Source organism: Phascolarctos cinereus, unplaced genomic scaffold, assembly GCF_003287225.1.
Source record: "Phascolarctos cinereus isolate Bilbo 61053 unplaced genomic scaffold, phaCin_HiC Scaffold_4;HRSCAF=312, whole genome shotgun sequence".
Classification (NCBI taxonomy): Eukaryota; Metazoa; Chordata; class Mammalia; order Diprotodontia; family Phascolarctidae; genus Phascolarctos; species Phascolarctos cinereus.
The window spans coordinates 201,923,414-201,949,235 of record NW_027555847.1 but is presented as its reverse complement, the minus strand read 5'-3'; the positions used below and the strand labels follow the sequence as shown (position 1 = coordinate 201,949,235).

At 37.2% G+C, this 25,822-nt stretch overlaps 1 protein-coding gene across 1 annotated transcript in view; it reads left to right on the top strand.

Annotated features, from left to right (window-relative positions):
• The window catches only part of LOC110200851 (atrial natriuretic peptide receptor 1-like), a 127,671-nt gene that overhangs the window by 8,285 nt on the left and 93,564 nt on the right, over positions 1–25,822 (top strand). Inside the window, exons 3-7 of the mRNA XM_078151924.1 lie at positions 3,978–4,115; positions 9,438–9,441; positions 13,039–13,169; positions 17,699–17,796; positions 25,154–25,256. Of these exons, the coding sequence (XP_078008050.1) occupies positions 3,978–4,115; positions 9,438–9,441; positions 13,039–13,169; positions 17,699–17,796; positions 25,154–25,256 (474 nt within the window). The remainder of the gene's footprint in view (positions 1–3,977; positions 4,116–9,437; positions 9,442–13,038; positions 13,170–17,698; positions 17,797–25,153; positions 25,257–25,822) is intronic.

The window sequence follows — 25,822 nt, the reverse complement described above, 5'->3', positions numbered from 1 at the left end:
GGCTGTATTCTTTCTAGTCATCTCTTTGCCCCTGTAGAAAACTAAGTCTGAGGATGCTCAGAAGCTAAGATGCTTTTTGTGCGGGGGAGGGGGAGGAATGCCTATTGTTATAATGACTTCAAATATCTGTTTCCAGAATTGACTGTAGACAAATGTTGAAGTAGGTTGTTTGTCTTTCTTGTATTTGCCTTTGAAACTTTTGCCTTCCTCATTCTGCACTGCCTGTACCCTCACCCCTCTTCACCAAAGCCCTCATTGTGGCACTTCATGGTTGCCTGTCTTTGCTGAGCAGTGCCAAGACTCTTCCCCTCTCCTTTCCATCAAAATCTGTCCCATTTCCTGAGTGCCTTATTTTCTAAAGCCAGTTGCTCTGATAACCTGTAATCAAGGCTAAAGTGCAGCTAGCTCACAATAACATGGGTCAACATGTTTCCCAATTTAGGTAATACGTTTTCATTTTAATAGGGGCTTTCCAGGAACTAACCCAGAGGAAGGACTCTAATATTCAGACACTGTGGCAGGCTGACAGGAAATGGAATTTATGCCAGGAGTGGGTCTTGTGGTCCCCCAGAAAAGTATAAATATTCTTGTAGAAACATCCCTGTTTAATCTATAGGAGTCCTGCCTGTGTTATACTAAATGGCTGTTTTCTCTTGGGAAGCCTGACTGCTTTTGTATTTGGTCAGTCAACGAGCATTTATTAAGTGCTTAGTGTGTCCCTGACACTGTGCTAGACACTGAGGATACAAAGAAGGCAAAAACTGGCCTCTACCCTCAATGAACTCACATTTGAATGGGAGAGACATTAGGATATATACATACAAGATCTATACAGTGTAAATGAGGGGAGGTAATCTCAGAAGGAAGGCTTTTGCAAAACTCTCTTCGCAGATCTAACCAGGATAGAACAGGGGCAAAGCATTTGTGCAATGTAGGCAAAGTTTAAAAATTGAATATTCTACTATCCACCAGAGGTTTTAATCCTCTATAAATCAACTTGAGTTATCACAGAATAAATACTTACAGGCTCCAAAGAACACACTTTTCTGGAATTAAAAATATGTACATTTATAAAAAAATTTATATGTCCTTGTTTACTTCCTATGAAAGAGTAGCCTATTGGCTACTCCAAGTCTCATGATTTAGAGTCAACATGCTTTTCCAAACAAAATTTTTTCCACTATGAATTTTAGGGTAATGTCAAGTAGGATGTTAACTGTTACATACAAATCAGGGGCTGTCATTGGGCCTCTAGGACTACTTTCAGCTCTGCTCATGTGAAATGGGAGCAGACTTCATGACAGAACTCATTCAAACTATGAATATCACACAAATTGCAAGAACTTAGAGCATGGCTTCCTAACTGGATAAATTTTAGTGTATTTGAATGAAAAAAATTAACATTTTATTTTCCTTAATATCTAAATGAAATTAAGCATTTCCTTTAATGTCTGTATGGCAACAGACATTATTTTGAGAAGGAGATCTTAAGGCTTTACCAGATTTCCAAAGGAGTCTATGGTATAAAAAAAGTTAAGAACCCTTGAGTTGGTTAGGGAATCTGTCCAAGGACATACCTCAAAGCTCAACATCTGGGCTTTATTTATTTATTTAAATGAAAGTATATGTTTTACCATATGCTTTCTTCATAGTATCTTCTTTTTTTTCTATTATGTATTCTGGGAGTTTAATTAAGTCCATTGAGAGAGGTAATGGGAGTAAAAAGAAATTAATCACTTGAAATTTTAACAGGTTTTAATGACAATATTCAGTAGTACAACAATATACAGTAGTAGTCATTATTTATATAGTAATCAAACTATTGAGAAACACAGGTGAGAACTCAGCAGAAAGCCAAAAAAAAAAAGGACCCTGAGAATATGAAAGAGAATCATTAGAATTCATGCACTAAAAATCATGTACTTTATTCAAATGATAGACTTCTGTAGAGGCAGCTGGTGGTATAGTGGATAGAATCCTTAGCCTGGAGTCAGGAAGACCTAAGTTCAAATTTGGTCTCAGACATTTATAAGCTGTGTGATCCTGGGCAAGTTGCTTAGCTTCAGTTTCCTCAACTGTAAAAACTGTAATAATAGCACCTATCTCAAAGGGTTGTTGTGAGGATAAGATTATATATAATATGTGTGTGTGTGTATTTATAATATACATATATATGTATATATGCATATACATATATATAATATACATATATATATATACACACACATACACATACACACACACACACAGAGCACTCAGTTCAGTGCCTGGCACATAGTAGGTCCAAATAAAGCATATTTCCTCCCCCTTCTCCTTCTCTGGGGCCTCACTCAGACCTTTTAATTCTTATTTTGGACAAAGTCTTGGCTATTTTGTTTTCCAGCCCATATATAGTGGAGGGGAGTGGTAGATGCTATAAGCAAGCATATGTACAATAATATGTGATTGCTTATAGCCCCAGCTATAAGGGAGGAGACAAAAAAGACTGAAAGAGCAGATACAAATATTTCCAAATCTAACCAGTTTGAGGACATCTAGTACAGGGACAATGATCTGCAATGATCCCTGAAGGCATCATGATTTTATAGTACAATATAACAGTTGATGTTCAGGTTTTCGTCTTTGTATTTTATGGCCAGCACCAGAGAAGTTGTTAGTTGTCCAACTTCAAATAGGTAGAAAGTGAAAACAACAACAACAACAACCACCACCAGAATTTGGGGTCCTCCAACTCCAAATCCTACACTCTTTCTACCGGACACATGAGTGTGAGATGAAGAATGTACTGTTATATGTGGTCAGTCTGTTGATTTGTTTGGCTTAATTGAATTTCTTTGCTTAGCAGGGGAATTCTTTGGAGGGGAAGGGATCATAGTTATAGAGCTAGAATGGGGCTTCAGAAGCCAACCAGTCTAGTTCCCTCATTTTACAGGTGAAGAAACTGAGTCCCAGAAACATTGTTTCGTGGGAAGTGACAGCAATATTTTTAAAAAGTATCAATAAAACAGGGCAGCTACATGGCACAGAGTGCTGGACCTGGAGTCAGGAAGATTCATTTTCCTGAGTTAAAATCTGACTTCAGACACTTACTAGCTATGTGACCCTAGGCAAGTCACTTAACCCTGTTTGCCCCAGTTCCTCATCTGTAAAATGGACTGAAGAAAGAAATGATAAACTACTCCAGTATCTTTGCTAAGAAAACCCCCAGTGGGGTCGTGAAGAGTTGAAATGACTGAACAACAACAGCAAAATCAATAGAACATGTATTTAAAAAAAACAACAACAAGGAAGCCTTTTAGTGTAAGTACCAATCTGGCTTTTGTTTCTCTAACTTTTTCTTATTTTCTGGGAAGCAACTGTAAATGGCTTTGGATTTTTTTTAAAGTATGAATGAAAATCATGTAGAAAGAGCTAGCCTATCTTTTTTTAAAAGGAGATTTTTAATGTGTTTTAAGCCATTATTAATAACATCATGCCAATGTAAGTTAACATTCTTATTTGAAAATAGAAAGCAAATATGTTGATTTTTCTTTGTTACAAGTACAAATTGCCCAGTGTCAGGAAACATCTTCTCTATTACTGGAGGGAATCAGACTCACACTTTTGTAATTGGACTTCCAAAGATGAGCTATAACTTCTTTTGTGTAAAGAATAGTTTGGGGACATTTATTGTTCAGAAGCCACATGAAATCATTAGGAAACACTGTTCTTCTGAAGACTGAGAATTTGTTGTGATCAGTGGGTACCGCCAGCAGTCAGTAACACTGACATTGTAATTTCTGGTGAAAATGGTGGGGTGGTCTGGTGGGGTTGAATGGGTGGGAAACCAGCTCTTTGTGTTCTTGATCCGCTTTCGTTGTAAATTATTTTTTAAAAATAAAGCACTCAGAATTCCTGGGTTAGCACATTAAAATCTTGTTCTGTGCTATTGTTTAGTGTGGAATAATTAATGCTATTTAGCTATGCTTTCTTTCTAGGTCTAGAGATGTCATGGGTCCAGCGGCCACCAGAGAAGGCTATCAGTGGGGAACCTTTTAATGTGATCTATGCTGTCTTTGCTTCAGATGACTTTTATGACTATGCTATCAGAAATGGAATCTTTTCCCACAGGTATAGCCTTGCCTACGGGCTTCTTCAAGTCTCAAAATACTTACCAATGGTATGCATTTCCTGTATTCTCTGATAAGTGCAACAATGACCTACTTGTGGAAATAAATTGCAGTGCATGTGATTATTGAATTCAGACCTCTTCCCATCTGAACAGATTGGTTTTGGATATTCACAGATCTTTTTACAATCAATGGAAAGTTAGTGCAAATAGGTAACATGAGCCAGGGGTCTCTGTCTAAGGATCAGTCACATAAATTATCTTTGATAGTGGAGGATATCATCTTCAGATAAACTAAATATATCACTTCAGACAATTTTGGCTTCAATATCCTTTCCTATTACAACTCACCCGTTCCCCCCCCCCCCTTTTAAAACCAAAGGTACACTTATTCCCTGCTCCTCCAATTTAAGATGCTATAAGCTCTGGAATGCCCCAAAGATAGAACAAGAGAAATAAAACCTGGAAAATTAATAAAGTGTCTGATAAATGCCTGCTTAACTGAGAGTTTGCTGTAAATGACAGGTCAAATCCTGTTTACTTGAATATCATTAGCAAAATCAGTGGGAACTCTAGTAGTTAATTTTAGTTGGTGGTATCTCAAGAATTTGCTTTCAGAAAAGCCCTGCATAAAGCTTCTTGTATCTTTATACCCTGTCCTGGATCAGACTTAAACTGGAGCCCTCTCTTTTTCCCTTTCTTTTCTTACCACTCTGCTTGGGTTAATGGGTGAGGATAAGAGGTGCTGTTAAGATGGACCCTACTATGCCCAAAGTAAGAATCTTTTCTTCGATAAAACTATATACTTCATCGTAGGGTGAGGGATGAGGAAAGGGCCTGTGCTTCTCATGATGGCCCATCCACTCTGAGTGATATTCAACATACAATGCAATTCTACAAAATGGATGAATTGAGGCACCAATGCCTTTGGCATTCATTTTAACTGAATTCATTGTAATGGATATGAATTGAAACTAAATTGAAGGAACTGAACGAAATGATTTGATATTTTTCTACCAGAGAGTGAAGTGAAGCTCCCATCTGCTTGATAAAACACTCTGAAAACTTTCTTAGTTTAGTGCATTAGCCATTTTTCTTTACTCCCTTTCCTCTCAGGGCTTTCTCCCTTTTAACAGAAAGTAAAAAAGAAAAGACACATAACACATGGTACCAAAAGAATGGTGAGAAAACAGTGGTGGAAAGCACAACATCTATTTAAAACTCACAATCATACAGGATATGATATACAGCTATTCCTTCCACATTGCAACTTTCCCCATCCATGCACTGGCATAAGAAATTTAATGGGAATTTTGGGGAAGCCACAGATGACATGTGAAGGCCAGTAGACAACACAGAAAAAGTTTAGAAACTTAAAAGTGCGTAAAATTTAAATATAGTATTGTATAATATCAACATATTTTATTTTCTTGAGGTTAATAGATAATTTATTTGAAAATAGTTTTATATTAAAGCAAGGAATAAAATAATTACCGTCATGGCTTTTTATAGTATTTCCCAACTTCCAAGGTGTGAATGTTCTTTATACACACACACACACACACACACACACACACACGTATGTATGTCTGTGTGTATGTATATACACATACATATATGTGTGTATGTATATATCTCAAACATTTATTAATTTATTTATTTTTAGTTTTCAACATTCACTTCCACAAGATTTTGAGTTCCAAATTTTCTCCCCATCTCAACCCTCCCCCCACCCCAAGAAGGCATGCATTCTGAATACCCCTACCCTCCTTCTGTTATCCCATTCACCTTTTATTTTCCTGTAGAGCAGGATAGATTTCTATACCCCATTGCCTGTATATCTTATTTCCCAGTTGCATCTGAAAACAATTTTTAACATTTGTTTTCAAAACTTTGGGTTCCAAATTTTCACCCTCCCTTACTTACCCACCCTCATTGAGAAGGCAAGCAACTCAGTACAGGTTATACATGTGTAGTCGTGCAAAACACTTCCGTAGTAGTCATGTTGTGAAAGACTAGCTATATTTCCCTTCATCCTATCCCGCCTCCATTTATGCTATTCTCTTTTGACCCTGTCCCTCCTCAGAAGTGTTTGCTTCTGATTACCCCCTCCCCCAATCTGCCTTCTCTTCTATCATCCCTGGGCTTTCTTATCCCCTTCCCTCCTATTTTCCTGTAGGGTAAGATAGATTTCCACACCCAGTTGAGTGTGTATGTTATTCCCTCCTTATACCAAATCCAGTGAGAATAAGATTCACTCATTCCCTCTCATCTTCCCCCACTTCCCCTCCACTGTAAAAGCTTTTTGTCTGTTTTATGCAAGATAATTTACCCCATTCTACCTCTCCCTTCATCCTTCTCCCAGTATAATCCTCTCTCACCCCTTAATCTTATTTTTTAGATATCACCCCTTCATCTTCAACTCACCCTGTGTCATGTATCTATCTATCTATCTATCTATCTATCTATCTATCTATCTATCTATCTATCTGTATAATTTTTCCCCCTCTAAGTACCCTAATGCTGACAAAGGTCTCATGAGTTACAAATATCATCTTTCCACGTAGGAATCTAAACAATTCAACTTTAATAAATCCCTTGTGATTTCTCTTTCCTGCTCACCTCTTCATTCTTCTCTTGAGTCTTGTATTTGAAAGTCAAATTTTCTATTCAGCTCTGGTCTTTTCCTCAAGAATACTTGAAAGTTCTCTATTTCCGTAAATGTCCATTTCTTCCCCTGAAGGCTCATACTCAGTTTTTCTGGGTAGGTGATTCTTGGCTTTAATTCTATCTCCTTTAACCTCCAGAATATTATATTCTAAGCCCTCCAGTCCCTTAAGGTAGAAGCTGATAAATCTTGTGTTATCCTGACTGTGTTTCCACAATACTTGAATTGTTTCTTTCTGGCCACTTGCAATATTTTCTCCTTGACCTGGGAACTCTGGAATTTGGCTATAATATTCCTAGGAGTTTTCCTTTGGAGATCTCTTTTAGGAGGTGATCTGTGGATTCTTTCCACTTCTATTTTACCCTCTAGTTCTAGAAAATCAGGGCAGTTTTCCTTGATAATTTCTTGAAAGATGATGCCTAGGCTCTTTTTTTTTGATCATGGCTTTCAGGTAGTCCAATCATTTTTAAATTATCTCTCCTGGATCTATTTTTCAGGTCAATTATTTTTCCAATGAGATATTTCACATTGTCTTTTATTTTTTTCATTCTTTTGGTTTTGTTTTACAATTTCTTGATTTCTCATAAAGTCACAAACTTTAATTTGCTCCATTCTAATTTGTAAGGAAGTATTTTCTTCAGTGAGCTTTTGGACTTCCTTTTCCATTTGGCCAATTCTGCTTTTTAAGGCATTCTTCTCCTCATTGGCTTTTTGGACCTCTTTTGCCATTTGGGTTAGTCTATTTTTTAAGGTGTTATTTTCTTCAGTATTTTTTGGGGTCTCCTTTAGCAAGCTGTTGCTTTGTTTTTCATGATTTTCTTGTATCACTCTCATTTCTCTTCCCAGTTTTTCCTCTACTTCTCTTACTTGCTTCTCAAAATCCTTTTTGAGCTTTTCCAAGGCCTGGGACTGATTCATATTTTTCTTGGAGGCTTTGGATGTAGAAGCTGTGACTTTATTGTCTTCTTCTGGTTGTATGTTTTGATCTTCTTTGTCACCAAAGAAAATTCTATGGTCTGACTTTTTTTTGCACTGTTTGCTGATATTCCCAGCCAATTACTTGACTTTTAAACTCTTTGTTAAGGTAAGGGTCTGCTTCCAGTGTGGAGAATGTACTGTCCCAAGCTTCAGGGTTTTTGTGTAGTTGTTTTCAGAGATACTTCTAGGAATCTGTAAATTTTCAGTTTTTCCAAGGTGGTATGACCAAGGGCTGTTTACACCTTAAGGGGTGTTTACATCTTTCCTGGCCTGGGTTCTGGTGTATGAATGACTACAAGCACTTTTTTCTACCTTGGAGTGATGAGAAGGATTCCTTCTTCATCACCACTATGAGCTCCCACACACCAGCACTCCTCCTTGCTCCAGGACCGCCACCCAGAACTGTGACCCAGATCCAAACATGGGCAAAGCAAGGGAATCCTGCCTCAGCGCCAGAAAAGAGATCTCTGCCATCCCCCTCTTATCAGGCACTAGATCCCTCCCTTTGTGTGTAGGCTGAGAGCTTCTGAAGCAGCCACCACTCCTTGGCTGTGCCAGGACTGGGGCTGGGACCAAGCTCTTCTCTCACCATGGTCAGACACAGCTTTCCTACTGTCCTTCTAAGTTTTATTTGGCATTTATGGGTTAAGCAGTCTGGAAATCACCACATCTTCCTTTGATTTAATTCCCTGAGGACTGCTCCAGGTTCACTGAGGCCCTGTTTTTGCCTGGGCAGCAATGTTGAACTGCATTCCTCTCTCAGCTCGGACACAATAGATTTTTCCATTCAACCATCCAGGTTGTCTTAGGCTGGAAATTTGTTTCACTCTGTCTTTTTATGGGTTCTGCTGTTCTAGAATTTGTTTAGAGCCATTTTTTACAAGTATTTGGAAGGGTTTGGGGGAGAGCTGAAGCAAAGTCACTGCCTTTACTCTGCCATCTTGGCTCTGCCCTCTCCCCATATTTTATCTTTTAATAACATCCTAATTCAGACTTCTTCTCTGTTTTGAAGGGAGGGCCAAAAAATTTTTCCTGGACTTTTCACATGAGGCACCACATCCCTAACCCCTCCCTCCCCCCATGTCAAAGGGATGACTGTATTCTGCATACTATGAATAAGGAAGACAATTGATAGCATTATCACACTTGACAATTAATCAGTGCAAATGACTAATAAAGAAAGAGAACATGGCATAATAGAAAGTGCACTCACCTAGGTGTCTAAAGAACCTGGTTTCTAGTCCCAGCTCTTTCACTAACTTAATGTGTGACCATGGACAAGTCACTTTGCATCTGAAGACCTCAGTTTTCTCAATTATTCACTGAGGGAGGTAGAATAAAAGATCTCAAAAATACTTTTCAACCTTAAAATCCAATAACTTTCTAAATGTCTCCATATTTTGTGTCATTGTACATTTGAAAGAATTTACACTATTCATTTTCCCAGGAATATCAGTGGAATGCTTGAATTTCACTTTTTCTCCCAGAAGCAACCCTGAACTCTCTGAGAGCAGAGACTTCCTTTTACCTTTCTTTGTATTCCCAACTCTTAGCACGCTGTCTGGTCCATAGTAGGTGCTTAATAAATGTTTACTGACTGACTGACAACTATGGTTGCCCTTCAGTGTAGCCAGAGAAAGGAGAGTAAAAAATCTTTAGAAATTTAGTGACAAGGCTGAAAAGTTAGGTCACAAGGAAGCTTAATAGGGCAGTTAGGTGGTGTGGTGGATAGAATGCTGGCCCTGAAGTCAGGAAGATGAGTTCAGATCTGGTTTCAGATAACTTTTTAGCTGTGTGGCCCTGAGCAAATTACTTAACTCTCATCTATAAAATGAGCTGGAAAAGGAAATGTCAAACCATTCTATTATTTTGCAAAGAAAATCCCAAATGGAGTCATGAAGCGTCAGACATGACTGAAACCACTGATACCACAACAAAGGAGGCTCAAAAATACAAGAGATTAAATGATCTGTACAGAATACCAGCTCCCTTAAAGCCCTGTCTTACCTTTTTTTTTGGAGGCAATCAGGGTTAAGTGGCTTGCCCAGGGTCACACAGCTAGTGAGTATTATGTGTCTGAGGCCAGATTTGAACTCAGGTCCTCCTGACTCCAGGGCTGGTGCTCTATCCACTGTGCCACCTAGCTGCCCCTTCTTTCCTTTTTCATTTTTTGACTACTGATTTCTATTCAGTGAAATAAATTAATGGGTTTTGTTAGAGTACTAGAACCTTGTTGAAGCTAACTACTCATTAAATCATGGTGTAAAATTTAAATGGGAGGAGAGATTACATAGGGAAGGAGGGAAAGAACAGAAGCCAACTGGTGAAATATTTTGCTAAGATTTTTTTCATCTATTGTTTTAAATGATCCCATATACCAATCAGGTAGGACTACATGGTCCATCCATTTCAATCAAATTAAGTGGCTTGAGCCAATTCTGAAACCTACTGTAACCAGTTTCAACATAAGTAGAATAGGAATTTGTATCACTCACATAGAAAACACTGCTTTTCCCTCATTGAAATTCTTTTGACATTTTAATTTGAGTCTTTTTCTTCTTACATTTGTGCAGAGCATCTATAGCATGAATCACAAAGATAAACTCATTGTAAGAGTTGAGCCAGATTATAAAATAGATTTCCTTTATTTTAAAAACTTAATTGGAAAATTCAGGTATTTTTAAATTGCTGTGATTCAGTCAGCTATGAACATGATTTAGAAAAAAATACCACAGTTTTTCAGATTATGTGAAATGCATTATGGGATAGTGAAGAATTAACCAAAATTGTCATTTTTGACTCCTGAACAAAAATTTTTTCCTGTAGAATGATGTTATTCAGATTGAAAATGAAAGTAACAGATAAACCACAAAAGTGATACAGAGAGCAAAGCTACCTTAGTTTCAAATTGCCTGGCTTGGTGGTGTGTTCTTAGGGAGCACAGACTTAGGAATTACATATGGTCTTCATTATCACTATTGATTTATGAAGAGTTTTCATATGCATTGTTTTATTTTATACTCACCATAAATCCTATGAGGTAGGCAGAGCAAGTATTATTATTCACATTTTACAGAAAAGGAAATGGCAGCTCAGAGAGGATAAGTGTTTTGTTGAAGATCCCAGAGTCACTAAGCATTCTCAGGGTAGAATCCAGGTCTGTTCCACTATATTCCCACTCATTGGTTGATTACTGTAGTTTTCCAAATAATATACCAAGAGAATTCAAACTTTGGAGGGTTTTACCAAGTTAGAAAGACACTGAATATATATCCAGTGATGAACTATATTTGTCTTATGAGGACCAGCTTGGTTAAGTTTGGAAAAGGTCATCAACATATTGGGGCAATTATGAGCACAATGGATAGAATGCTCGGCCTGGATTCATGAAGACTCATGTTCCTAAGTTCAAATATGGCTTCAGACACTTACTGGCTATGTGACCCTGACAAGTCACTTAACCCAATTTGCCTCAGTTTCCTCATCTGTAAAATGGAGAAGAAAATGGCAGACCCCTCCAGTATCTTTGCTAAGAAAACCCCAAATAGGGTCACAAAGAGTTGGACACAACTGAAACAACTGAACATTAACATATTGTTTGAAGGCTGCTTGTCATCATCATCATCATCATCATCATCATTATTTTGCCACAGATATTCTTGAAGACCATTTATAGAAATTATAGATAGATTTCAATCTTCACTGGTAAAGGGAGTACTCATCAATACTATCATAAATCCTTGAAGTATTGGAACAATGATGGTAATATGTACACACATATAAGTAAAATATATGTTGTATTATATTAGTATATTCATGTTAGTTATCATTACTATTTCTTCAATAGTTATTGTAAGAAATATTCTCCCTGTTTTTTAGATGAGAGATTAAGCAACTTATTCAGCCACATGGCTAATAAGTGTTTGAGCTGGATAATATTGACCTAATGTTCCTTTCACTATATTAGTCTCCCTCTTCATCTCTGCCTTGACTTGATGGTTAATGTTACTCAATAGCAAAGTCTCTTCAAATATTTTACCTCCCCAGAAATCATTTGACTGGTATATTAAGAATAAAAATGGATTAAAGTATTTAGTGAACAATCTTGAGTTAGAAATGGTTATTACGCTTGTGCCCTCCACAAAAGTTGTACTTAAGCTAGTGAGATTGTCAGGGCTTTCAGGTCTATTGCAGTTTTGATGGGAGTTGCTTACATGTTATCTGAAACCATTTTCACCATTAACAAAGGACCAAGTGTTTCTTGCTCTTTGTACATCAACACATGTTCACCTCCTAGTTGCAACTTTCCTGATTGGCCACTGTATGACACCTGCTATATGGCTGTGTCTACACAACCAAAATGGCGAGTGGTGAGTTGAAGCTATTAATGAGATGCAGTCTTAAATAACATTGAAAAAAAATAAGAGTTTCATTTGTGTATTTTGTTTTGGTAGGTAAACACTAGATAAAATTAGTTATATCCTTTATCAAAATTTATCAGGTTTTTTAAAATTTAACTGTACATTCCTGCTCACTTCTGTGTGACCTTAGGAAATCGTTGAACCTCTTTGAGTTGCAGTATTCTTATCTGTAAAATGAAGTGGCTGGACTAGATTAATTCCTTCCAATGTAATCCTTCCAATGGTCTCTGAATTCTTCCATTCTACCTTGCCTATGTAGATAGTCACCCCAAATGGAATAAGTAAGAAGGCATCTTCTTGAAATGCTGATTGTTTTGCTAAATTGATACTTACATGCTGTTTATGGTGCGAATTTCTCTGAGGGTCAGTGTTCTTTCATTCGTGGAATCTTCCCCTACAACTTGGTGCTCCAGAAAAGGTATGTTATCTCCAACAAAGAAGGAATACTCTTATTCCCAAGAGAATGTTTCATTTAGCCCAGCCTATTATAAGTCCACTACGATTAACATTGGGTTGTTTGGCTCAATTTTCAGATAAGGCTTCACATTTTGTACCTGCTATTTGAAGAACTTTTTGCTATTCCATTTAGGCATCAGCATCTAAGGGACAGTGTCCATCAGAGGAAGCCAAGTCTGGGTATCAAAATAGAGATTAAAGATGTGGCTTATTTGTTGTGACTGAAATAAACCATGTCGGGTTATTGATTTTTACTTTTACGTGTGGTTTAATGAATAGGGCATGGATTGGCCTCTCTTGGATCTAGGAACACAAGTTGTAAAAATGAGGGAGGGAAGGGGACAAAGGGATAGTACAAGGAGGAAATGAGAGAAAAAAAACAACCTTAAAACATTTTGTTTGTCTAGCAATGCAACTGCTGCAAAGAAATTCTGTGAAGATGTAGAGTGCCCTGCCAACTGGAAGGAAGCAAATGGAGAGAACTGCTGTGTCCACCATGCCAACATTCATTCTTGTCCTCTGGCTTTCATGGTTAGTAGCAATTAGTAGTGTGATGATTTCTATAGGCTTTTTCTATGGGGTGAAGCCTTTTATTGAATGACAAGATTATATAAGCTCCTGGAGGGAAGGACTTTTAAATATTTTTAATCTCCAGGGCTGGGGACAGAGGTGGTATAGTAGGCAGAGTACTAGACTTGGAATCAAGAAGACCTGAATTTGAATCCTGCCTCAGACACTTACTAGCTGTGTGACTCTGGGCAAGTCACTTACCCTGTCTTGGTTTTAGTGTCCTCACCTTTAAAATGGGTGAGCATCTACCTCACAGGGATGTTGTGAGGAATAAATGAATTGATTTATGTGAACTACTTTACAAACCTTGAAGTACTATATAAGTTAGCTCTTATTATATGTAGCAAGTTGACTAGAACAGAGTTGGACCTTAATAAATATTTATTTAATAATAACAAGTGACTTTAATGGCATTTTAATATTCACAAAGCGTTTTACCTACATTATCTCATTTAATTGTCCTAAGAGCCTTGGATGATAGGTACTATAAGTACCATCATCACAACTTTACAGATGGGGAAATACAAGTTTTGAAAGGTGAAATGACTCCTGTGATCACATATTTTGTGTTCAGTTATATTCAGTTGTCCAACTATTTCTGACTCTATTAGGTTTTTTTGTTTTTGTTTTTGTTTTTGTCTTTGCAAAGATACTGGAGTGTTTTGCCATTTCATTCTCCAGATCATTTTACAGATGAGGAACTGAGGCAAACAGTTAAGTGACTTGCCCAGGGTCACACATCCAGTAAGTATTTGAGGCCAGATTTGAATGAGTCAGGTTCTATCCATTATGACACCCAGCTGTCTGTGGTTCAAATTTGGGTCTCTCAGCTACAAGGTCCTTTCTCCACTATACATTGCCTCTCATTAAACATTAGAACTGCCAGTTATTACTCTACAACACATCTGAATCTATTCCTTTCTTTGTATTCTAATTCCTGTAACTAACAACATAGTTTCTAATATGTAACTGTATTCATATTCTTGTACTCAGTATAAAAGAATGAAAAAGCTTTTATTCAGTGCTTAGTATTCATCAAGCACTATACTATAACATTATATATAGTCAGAATCTTCCACAAGATTATATCCTTTGTATCAGCCAGAGTGAACAATGTTGTGAATATAGTGGGCACTTAAATTTTTAAGAAAGTATGATGACTACTGTTTCCCTTCTTTTGTTTTCCAATTAAATTGTAACCTTCTTGTGGGCAGGGGTGATATATTATACTTCAAAGTAATCTTTTGGACACCTAGCACAATGCACTTGGAAAACACTCAAGCACTTGTTAAGTGGGTGAATAGGATTTTTTTTCCCCCAACAGTTACAAACCTCCCTTTGTGGGGAAAGCCTTGGAAAGTATAGTCACCAGCCCAAACCCAGGGTCCAGTGCCAGATTCATAGAAATCATTGGAAGAGAATTATGAGGCTCTATTTAGGAACAACACACACACATATATGAAATATATGTATGTACGTATACACACATACGTAATTTAATCAACCTCTTGCGTTTTCATTGGTATGGGGAAATCGAAGTAAGGAAATTACTTTATCAATTCAGATTGACAATTGATATGTAGGCCTCTCTAACTCAATATGTCCAGAACAGAATTTATTATCTTTCCCCCCAAAATCGTGCCTCTTCCCAACTTTCTTATTGTCATTCTGTCAGTCATTTAAGCTTGAAACTCAGATATCATTCTTGATTCCTCACTCTCAACTCACATACCCATCTGTTGGATCAAATCTTCACAAGGTATTTCGTATATGTTTCCTTTCCACTCACACAGTTCAGGCCCTCATAGCCTGTTGCCTGGACAATTGAAATAGCCTCCTAATTAACCTCTTGGCCTCACTCCCTCCAGCCAGTTGTCAAAGTTATTTGTGCACAAATCTAACCATATCACACGCTTCTTCCCTCCAGGTCTGAGTAAGGTAGAAATACCCAGACGCATAACTCTATTGCTTTCTATCTTAGGAAGCAATAATTCTTTTCAAGTAGTCAAACAAAGGCTTAGAAAGGTCGTTTGCTGATATAGACTAAGAGCATCTCATAACATACACACATATATATGTATTTATATATATATACATGCACCATCAAAACCTTAGTTCTACATATGAAGTGAATTTTTAGAAGTATTTGGAAAGAAACTGCAAATTGAATAATGAACTCTACCTTTCTTCCTGAGAAAGAGAAAAGTCTATCATTCTCTGAATGTTAGCCTAAGCAGTTATCATCAAGCAGCATATATGCATATATGTATAGACATAGTCACTGAATAAATAAATAGATAGAATAAATGTTAATCCTCAATTATGGTTCATTTAAATGAACCATTGAACAAATGAAATAAAATTCATCCTTAAAATGGTTCATTCACTCCCTAGCCTGCAGTATTTAACTAAAGTGTGTCTACATTTTTAACTCAACCAAGTACCTGTCATTCAACAGAGGAAGATACTTAAAACATAATCTATGTTTTATTATATTATTAATTTTTGTTTTTTATTCAAAAAGCCTACTTAAATACTTGATAAAAATACAATAAAATATAGGTAATGTTTTATTGTTAATATTTGGTTTTCTAAGCAGCTCTTAAGGATCCTTATTTTTGGTTTAGTGACCTTTGTTTCTATTTGAGTTTGATACCACTGGAGTAAATGCTCATTTATTTGGTACATTTCAGTTGTAACTCTCTATTTAGAATCAAGTCAACCAATTCTGACAAAAGAAACAGTGCAGAAAGTCCTGGACTTAGTGTCCCAGGGCCTGGGTTTGAATCCTGGTCTGAGATTCTGTTTCCTCATATCTAAAATGAAGGAAGTTAGATTAGTTGACCTCTAAATTCTCTTCCATTTCTAAAGCTATGCCTTTAATAATGATATATATGGATATTATATATATATATATATATATACACATCTATTTATACACACACATATATACATATATATACACATACACAAATATATAAACATACACTAACATTCAGAGAATGATAGACATTTCTCTTTCTCAGGAAGAAAGGTAGAGTTCATTATTCAATTTGCAGTTTCTTTCCCAATATATACTTATACATACACACACATATTTATACACATACACACACATATATAACTTTACAATTTATAAAACATTTACCAATTTACAGAGCTTTTTATACAATTTACAAAGCATGTTACTTGTAGTATATAAGGCACTTAGAGTCAGGAAGAGGGATTCAAATCCTGTCCCCTCAGACAATTACTGGCTATGTGGCCCAGAGTAAATTATTTAACTTCTTTGAGATTCAAGTGTTAGACTTGACTTCTAAGGTTCCTTTCAGCTCTAAATCTGTGATCCTGTGAAATACTTGTTGATGGACTGAATCAGTAAGACACGGGTTTGAATTCTGCCTCATACAGTTACTAGTTGGGTGATTTTGAGTAGGTCAATTAATTTCTCTGAGTCTCAATTTTTCATCTGTAAAATGGATATGATAATAGCACCCTACCTCACTGGTTTGTTGTGAAGATCAAATGAGATAATGTATGATGAAAAATTCTTGAAAAACATTAAAGCACTATGTAAATGCCAGATACTGTGATTATTTCAACACTAGGCAAGAATGAGTCAAATCAATCAATCAATTTATTAAGCATCTGTGAATGCTAGACACTGTGCTGAATGCTGCAGATACAAAGACCAAAATAACACTATCCCTTAGAGAAACTTACCTTCAAATGTAGTGTGGTAGAAATGTAGCCTGGTCCAGGACTTTTGTTTTGGTGATAATCGGCGGTGTGCTGGTAAATGTTAAATAACCAGCCCTCCCCCCCTCAAATGTATACAGGACACACTTTTAAATTTAATCTGCATCATTAGCATTTTATCCATCACTTTCTGAAGTCCGCATAATCAACGAACAATAAATCAAACCCTAATTTGTAGCATTTGCCAGTTTCTGAAGTATAAATATTCACATTGAAAATTTAACAATTGACTCCTAAGTTGCTAGGAGCTAGCTTCCCAGAATAACCTACTTGAAAGGTGGAAACTACTATGGCTGTTCTAGGAGGCCTCCTGCTGTTTTCTAACAAAAACAAAAAAAAAATCCAAATCAAATGCTTTTCAGTGGGCAGGTAGAATATAACATTTACTTGCTCAGGATAATGATTCTACAGAATGGTATGTGATGTTCTTTGAGAACAAAAGGCATGAAATGTGTTTGGAGCAAAAAAAAAGATTTCTGAGTGCATTAGAGGAAGAAACAAAGGGACTGAAATAACAGGGCCATTCTTAGAGCTCTTCAGAATGATTCTAGCACATTTTGTTGAAAGCTTAGCCTTTATCAGAAGATGGGGTTTAAATGATTCCATTGGTGATAACATTTTCCCCCCTCTTTTTCACTTGCTTTTCACTGTTCAGTCAACTTGATCTAATCAGTTCTCTTGCCTGTCTCTGTAGCTAATAAACCAGCTTATCTTTTTTTTTTTTTGTGAAGGGGAAAGGTAGAATATGTGGCCCATGGATCCCTGATGATGGACAGATATTTACTCACACCCTATCTACTGCTGGGAAAATGACACAGAGAAACTGGACAGCCAAGGTATCATCTGTCTGTGGACTCCTGAGCTGTGTGAACATTGTGATGGCCTCAGTAGAGAAGAATGAGATTCAGAGTGTTCCAATCATAGAGAGTGATTGTGTGTCAGATATGGGATATTCTGACAGAAGGTGTTTGGAAAACAAGGAAAACAGATGGTCAAAAAAAGCTGCAAATATAGGGTCAAGATTTTGACATATGGAAATCAAATTTTAGCACCCCCAAATCTTTCCCTATGACTATATATATAAGCATACATAGTATGCTGTAAATGTTAAAGCACTATATAAATGTGAATAAACGATCCCTTGAGGACCTTGTCTGGAAACCTTCATTGCAATGAGCCTCTCTTTGATAAGTCTATCCCTAGTGCTAGAAGTGCTTCCATAGGACCAATTCTGGTGTCTCTTTCTTGAAGTACCTCTACAGATAATCTTATTAATTACTTCAAAGAGCAATTTGAATCAAGTCAAGCCACCACAGTATAAAATGACTTCCTTCTGCTTTGCTTTCCCAATCCAATCTGATCTAGTCCAATCCAATCCAATCCATTCAAATTCAATTAAACAAGCATTTATTAAGCACTTACTATGTACTAAGTTCTGGATACAAAAACAAAACTTTCCTTGTTCTCAAGAAGCTTACATTCTACTTAGATGAGGGGGCAGGAGGAGTAAACACAAATAAGTAAATACAAATTTATCTAGGTAAAGTAATACCAACTAATTTTAACAGAGGATATGACTAACTTCAGGGTGACACCTGAGTTGTGTTTCTTATTTCCCTTCTGCCCATGTACAGAATGCTTTAGAATTATAACTCATCTATGACTTCAGGTGAAGCCTTTTGCTTCCCTCTTCTCTCTTTTCCCCACCTTAAAAAAACAGACAAACAAACAACAGCTTGGCACAGGGGGAAAACTCTTAAATTTGTAGTCAAAGGACCTGGGTTCAAATTCTGACTCTCCTACTTACTACCTGTGTGACCTTGGGAAAGTCACTTAAGCTCTCTGGACCTCAGTTTCCTAACCTGCAAAACCTGCAAGTGTTAGACTAGCTGTCCTGTAAGGTCTCTTTTAGCATTGAAGGTTTGATCCTATGATGCCTGTTTTATAACACATTATTTTTTATGTTCTTCCCATTCCCTAGAAAGTCATACATTGTAACAAAGATTTAAAAAAAACCCTAACATTTAGCAAAACCAAGCAACATATTTACCGTACTTGACAGCATGTACATACACGTATTTGGCGTTCCAAGTCGCCTACTCTGCCAAGAGGGGAGAGAGGTCAGACTGAGGTTATTATATTTGCACAGTGTTCGGTTTTGTCCCCTCGCCTTTTTTATATTGTTGTAGTCAGCTGTATATATTGTTTCCCTGTTTTTTTTTTACTTCATTTTGCAACAGCTCATAGAATTGTAACAATAAGAATCGTTGTTGACTTTTTGAACTCAGAAAACTGGTTCTGTCTCAGGATCACCATTCAGTCACTTGTACTGAGGAAAGAAACCCAAAGCAGAAAAGGCAGCCGGGGTTCAAGTCTCAGGCTCAGTTCATCTAGCCAAGCCTTTGTTTAGTGGCCATGCGGCCGCAGCCTTCCAGCCTTCGTGCTGCCAGGGTGAAGGAGAAGGTACTGCTCCTCCTCCTCATTGCTCACAGGAAGCTGATCAAATGACACTGAGTCAAAGGAAGCTGAAAGCTCTCCCTTCTTTTTAACTGATATATTGCTCTTCCTCTCCAGCTGTCACCAGGTGGGGGAAGGACCAAAGATCCACTCAGGGTCATGCCAAAGCCTTCAGTACTGAGCTGAAAAGGCTACAGTGCCGGCTCAGTACTCCACAGGGGTGTGCTCTTGCCAGAACGTTCCATGGAAGCTTACTGTTTAGCCCCTGTTAAGTAAGTCTCCAGGGAATGTCTTCTTGACTGCAATCCCAGCACTTTCTATCACTCACAAAGTTAGAATTCCCAGGCCAATCAGCTGGTACTTAGGGGTATAGTATAAGCACGCATCTGTGTGGCTTTGGTTTTGTGTGCTGAGATGGGTCATATTATTATTTTCAAGGGAGGTCAATGTATTCCTCTTTGTACATAGAATTAAAGTGGAAAAAAGGAGTCTATTAAATTTTTTCACTCAGAAATCTTGTGGAAAATAAGGCTATGATACCATTAGATGCTGAATACATTTTGTATTTGTTCATTCATACCTTAAAAACTACCCTAAATAGACATTTCTGGACAGCTAAAGGTTAGGAAGGATACTTTTTTTCTAGTGATAATCTCATTATTCTGTCACTTCCATCATATTGGACTTATAAACCGTCAGAAAAATTTGGGCAGCTTGCCTGAGCTTAGAGTTATAGGTACAATTGCTAGAGAAAGCCCCAGGGGAAAAACAATGCTGAGACCCTTGCTTTCACCAACAAATTCAAGTATAGTCAGAAATAAACCTGCTGTGCTGTGATGTCTGTTCGGGGATCTAGTCTGACAACCTATTTCCAAAACTCCCTGTAATATAGTTATATTTCATCAGTAGGAAATATATCTATTAGTATTTTCTGTTAAATAACTGAGAAATCAGATTTGATATACATCAGCTGAATTTAAGGTCCATTAGGCCACGTGTTTTTGTAAATTGGTACTCCCTATGATTTCATTTACTCTTGTGGATAAATACCATAAGTTCTATAGACCAGGGTTCCTGTGGAGAAAACTCTCTGTCATTTGAAGCTGTCAACCAGGTACTGAGAAGCAGTGGATAGAGAGCCGCCCCCTAGATTTAAGTCTTTCCTCTGACGCAAACCAGCTGTGTGACCCATGGAAAATCATTTAACGTCTCAGGGCCCTAAGCAACTTTCTAAGACTAAGCAGAGCAGATGGCACAATCTCTATGAAGAGAGTTTCCTTATTGGGAATTATAAAATCATAAATCTAGTCCCCCCCATCCCTTGCTTCAAGAAATGAGGACTTTTTTCTTCCTTAGATTTCAAGTCTAGGCTTGGGGACTTTCTCTATATGTGTTCTTTCTCTATAGCAGTTTTTCAGTATGATAGATAGGCAGCTGGTTAGGGTGCAAAATCTATTGCAGTGTGAGAATGTAAAGGTATGCACTGTAAATAGTTAAGAAAGTCACCAGGATCCACTGTTGTAGGCAGTTAGATGATACTATGAATGGTCCCGAACCTGGAATCAGGTAGAAATGAGTTCATATCTTGCCTTAGATCCTTGCCAGGTGTGTGACCCTGGACAAGTCACTTAATTTGTCTCAGTCTCAGTTTCCTTTATTTGTAAAATGAGGGTAATAGTACCTATTTCGTAGGGTTGTTGTGATGCTTCAAAGTGATAATATATGTAAAATGCTTTGAAAGCTTTAAAGTGATGTATAAATGCCAGCTGTAATTATCACAAACTAAACCATAGTAATAGTGGTTATACTTCATAGAGGTGCCCTCTGTTTTGTCCCCAGGATGGCTGGCTCACTTTCATCTCATCTCCAGAAGCTGAACTATAACTAGATTTGCCCCTGATAGATAGAAGACACATGGGGGAAGATGATCAATTTGTGCATTTTTCTTCAGTGGTGATTCTCCCATCCTTTATCAACATTTTACCATAAGCAACGCAACCACCCTGTGGCCAGGATTTCATTGTAATGGTGCTCCTGTCATGGGGGCCCCAACCATCTTATTTTCCTTGGCAAAGCTCCATCCATAGGAGGACTGACCTCTGTTTGTTCCCCACCCCATGATGCACCCCCTCATTTCCTCAACTGTATTGCTCCAGGTGAAAATATTCCTCATTATACTGCCTTGATGACCCCTCTGCCCTTTTTTCAAGTGAACTGCCTAGCTTTTAGATTGAAATTGTCTTTTCTTTTTCTTTTTTAATCAGAGAGAAAGAAACTAGTATCCCTTAAAGTAATAATAATAATAGCCTCAGTTCATATAGTACTTTAAGATTTAGAAATTCCTTTCATCATAATTGTTCTGTGAGATCTGTATTGCAAGTTTTATTATTTCCCTTTTACAAGCAATTTACAAGTATGCATTATTTCTCTTTTACAGGCAAGGAAACAAAGAGATGTTGAATGAATTGCTCATACTCACACAGCTATAAAGTATTAGTCCTTAGGTGTTACACTGCAAGTGTTAGACATCATACCCCCAAATCCCAAATCACATGATTCCTCTATCTTCTCCTAGGCTAGAGAGGGTAGGAGGGGGGTGGGAAGTACATGCCACAATTCCCAAGATGCCTAACTATCATCTAGAACATTTTGGAAATAGCCTTTACTATTGCTACTGCCTAGTCTGGTGATTCTCCTAGATTCTTCTCAGGACCCCTGTATCGAGTTTCTCTTCTTTTCCCCCTTCTGTCTGCTAGGAGGCATTTCTTCTTATGAAATTATCTCCTCCCTCTGCACTTCCTTATAATGAACACTTTGTCTATCAATAAAAACCATTTTTTGTTCATTACGAAAAATATGAATACAGGATCTTGAAAGCCTCACTTCACATTTGATAACGTTTTGCTACTAGAAAATGGTACAATGGGGCCATAGGTTTAGAGTTGATCCTCATTTTACAGATGAGGAAGCAATGTCCCAGAAAGACTGTAACTATTCAAGATCACCCAAATAGAGTGAATGGCATCTAGGAAAGAAACCCAAGTCCTCTGACTCCAAAGTCACTTTTTCTTGCCTTTCTCTTGGGCTGCCTAGCAATATATGAAACACATTTTCACAGCCCCACCACGAACTTTGGTAGCATTGTGTAGTAGAAAGGTCACTGGTAGATCAGGGCTGGGAGATTTGAGTACTAGACCCAACTTTGCTGCTTACCATTTGAACCTGAAAAAATTCAAAGCACCTTTGAATCTTAATTTCTTCATCTATAATACCTAATAATTTCTTCATCTAAATACCTGCTCTGTCTGCCTCAAATTGTTCTACTAATCACCCAAGAGAATGCCTGGGAAGACACTTTGTAAAAGAGAAAGGAATATGTAAATGATTGCTATTATTGCTTATCTATTTATTACTGTATTTTATACCCTTAATCTCTACACTATTTTTCCCCATCTCCTCACTCACCCAGGTCAATCTACTCATTTCTATAAGCTAACAACTTATTACACACAAACTGCTGGGAAACAGATTCTGAACAAGAAAAGAAACCTTAGTTACCTTAGCCATACCATAACTGAGGAAGGGCTGTTTAGAAACTGAGTGGTTTTTCAATATAGTGAGTTCTGTTCTTAAGCTGTAATTGTTGTTTGTTCCTTAGATTTTTAAGTCATTTTGCCATACAGAATGCACAATATGAATTCAAAATTAACTAGAACTGTTTAATCATGATGTTTTTGAAAATTGTTTTCTCCTTAAGTTATATGATTTTAAGAAGTTTGCTGAATTCTTGAATTTGACTTACATCTTATGACCAAAATATATTTCAAAGAAATATACCCATTGAAGATCAACTGGGGAAAACAGAATAGATATTAAAAAGGAAATGTGAAAAGACAGATAAATTTAAGGAAACATTTTTTGTTACTTACCAACGACTGTCTCTTCTAATAGAGTTCCTCATTATAACAAAGAAGTACAGTTAAGCAAAACAAATTAACATGGTCATTTCTGGAAAAATATGGCTCATTTCACACCTATAATCGACTATCTCTATGACAAGAAAGTAGAGACATGCTTCATCATTGATCCTTTTAAATTCACAATTGGTCACAGCATTAATCAAAGTTCTAAAGTTGTTTTCATGTACATTATTGTGATCATTGTATAAATTGTTCACCTGATTATGATTACTTTGTTCTATATAAGTTTATAAAAATCTTCTAAGGCAACTTTCCAGGAAGGCATTCATTCCATAAAATGAGGTTTTCCTATGCTGAATGAATAATGCGATTAAGAACAAAGAGGAAGAAAGAATGGATAAGATTTGGTGACTGAGTGGATGTATTGGGTGAGTGAGAATGAGGAATCTAGGATAACATTAACATTGAGAAAGTTGATGGTGACTTCAAATGGAATTAGAGAAGTTTGGAAGCAGAGTGTGTTTTTGGAGAAATACTGTATTGAGTTTTACTTTGGATGTACTGAGTGTGACTTTGAAAGGTACAATAAGTGACTGAAGATGTATGATGGAACTTAGGAAAGAGGCTAGTACTGGATTTATAGATTTAGAAATCATAGAGATGACAGGGAAATCTATGTGAGCTACAGAGGTCACCAAGTGAGAAAGTGTGGAAAGAGAAGATAGCCCAAGACAGAGATTTGGAGGCATACTCAGAGTTAAGGGGGCATAAGATGGATGATGATCCAGCAAGAAAGAGTGAGGAGTAGTCATACAAGCAGGAAGATAACAAGAAGAAACAAATAATCACAAAAATACAGAGAGGAGAGAGTGTTGAAGGGTGAACAATGGTGTTAAATGCTTCAGAGTGGTTGAAAAAGATGAGGATTGGGAAAAGGTCCTTAGATCTGGCAATTAAGAGATCATCAGTAACTTTGAAAAGAGCACTTTCAATTAAGTGATGAACTCAGAAGCCAAGAATCTAGAGAGACATAAGACAATATTTTGAGGGAATGGTAGGAGCTAGCAGGGGTTTTCTAGGATGGATGACATGTGAATATTTACAGACAGCAAGCAATAAACCAGTGGATAAGGAGAACTTGAATAGTAGAGAAAGAGGAGGAATTATAGTGATGATGATCTTCTGGAGAAGACAGGAGAGATGAGATCAAGAGTACACACAGTCTAGTTTTGGGGAAGCAATGAATTAAATATTAAAATCCAATAAATTGAGAGAAATTTGCACATATAATAGTAGACGTGGAAGAGCCTTCTCTTGTGATTTTGAAGAATAGGAGGCCAGATGATCTAAGATGTTTTCCCAGTAAATCCTTTGGGGAGGCAGAGGAAAAGACATAGGTTCCATTCCCATTCTTAGTGTGTGATAATACATGCATCTGACTGTGTACATCTGTTCTGAAACTTGTATTCCCAAGTAATGTTGTAAGGTCAAGATCAAGAGAAATGAGAGCAGTCATTTCTCACTGTCAAGTGTCCCCTTAAGAAAGAAGTTATTTTCAGCAGCTAAGTAGAGCTGCAAGTTGAAGAATCAAATTCAGTTTGTACCGATTCAGTACTCATAGGGTGACCTTAATGTTCTGTATGTTTTGTTCATTTGAATGGGAGGCAGAGTTTGATGCTACTGATCCAAGTGCCTGGGAGGCAGATATGGATCATTATTATCCTTTGAAAGCACCATCCCATGAACAAAGGGAAATGAATGAATTAACAACGCTGGAGTCATGCTGTTTACTATTGTTTGTCTTTTTCTTTTCTAGGTTGTGTTAGTCCATGTGGGTGTGACTTCTCTTATTGCTCATATCAGAGTTGGAAAGATGCAGGTAGCTTTGGAAGCCCAAACCACAGTACTGCATGCAACAGGTAAGATAGTTTCTTATCGCACAAAGAAAGGGTCTGTGGCATTTGTCCTGGGGTGTGTGAATGATCATTGGCCATGATGGGCCACTAACTGTGAACTTTTCTCAAGGGAACTGTTTCAGAGATTTCCTATTTAAGTCTCTGTGGAGGCACTTTGTAATAGGACAGAACTAGGAGTCGTGTGACCTGGATTGTAATAACAGCTGACATTTACATAGTCTTTTAGAGTTGAAAAAGTACTTGACATACAATATCTTTTTGGAGCCTACCTAGGAGGCAGGTATAGCAGTTATTATCATTCCCATTTTATAGACAAGAAACTGAGATTCTAAAAAATTAAGTGACTTGATTATGATGACACAACTAGCAAGCATCAGTAGCAGGATTTGAACCCAGATTTCTGCTGCTACTGATTCCAACTCTGTCCCCCAACCTCCCTTCTTTCCCTCTTCCATTCTCTCTGTAAACCAACGTGGTTAGTCTAGTTGATTCCTAAGATCCCCATCAGTTTCATAGTTCTAATTTTTTTTTGTTTACTTAAATCTTCCACAAATATTGCATATACTGTC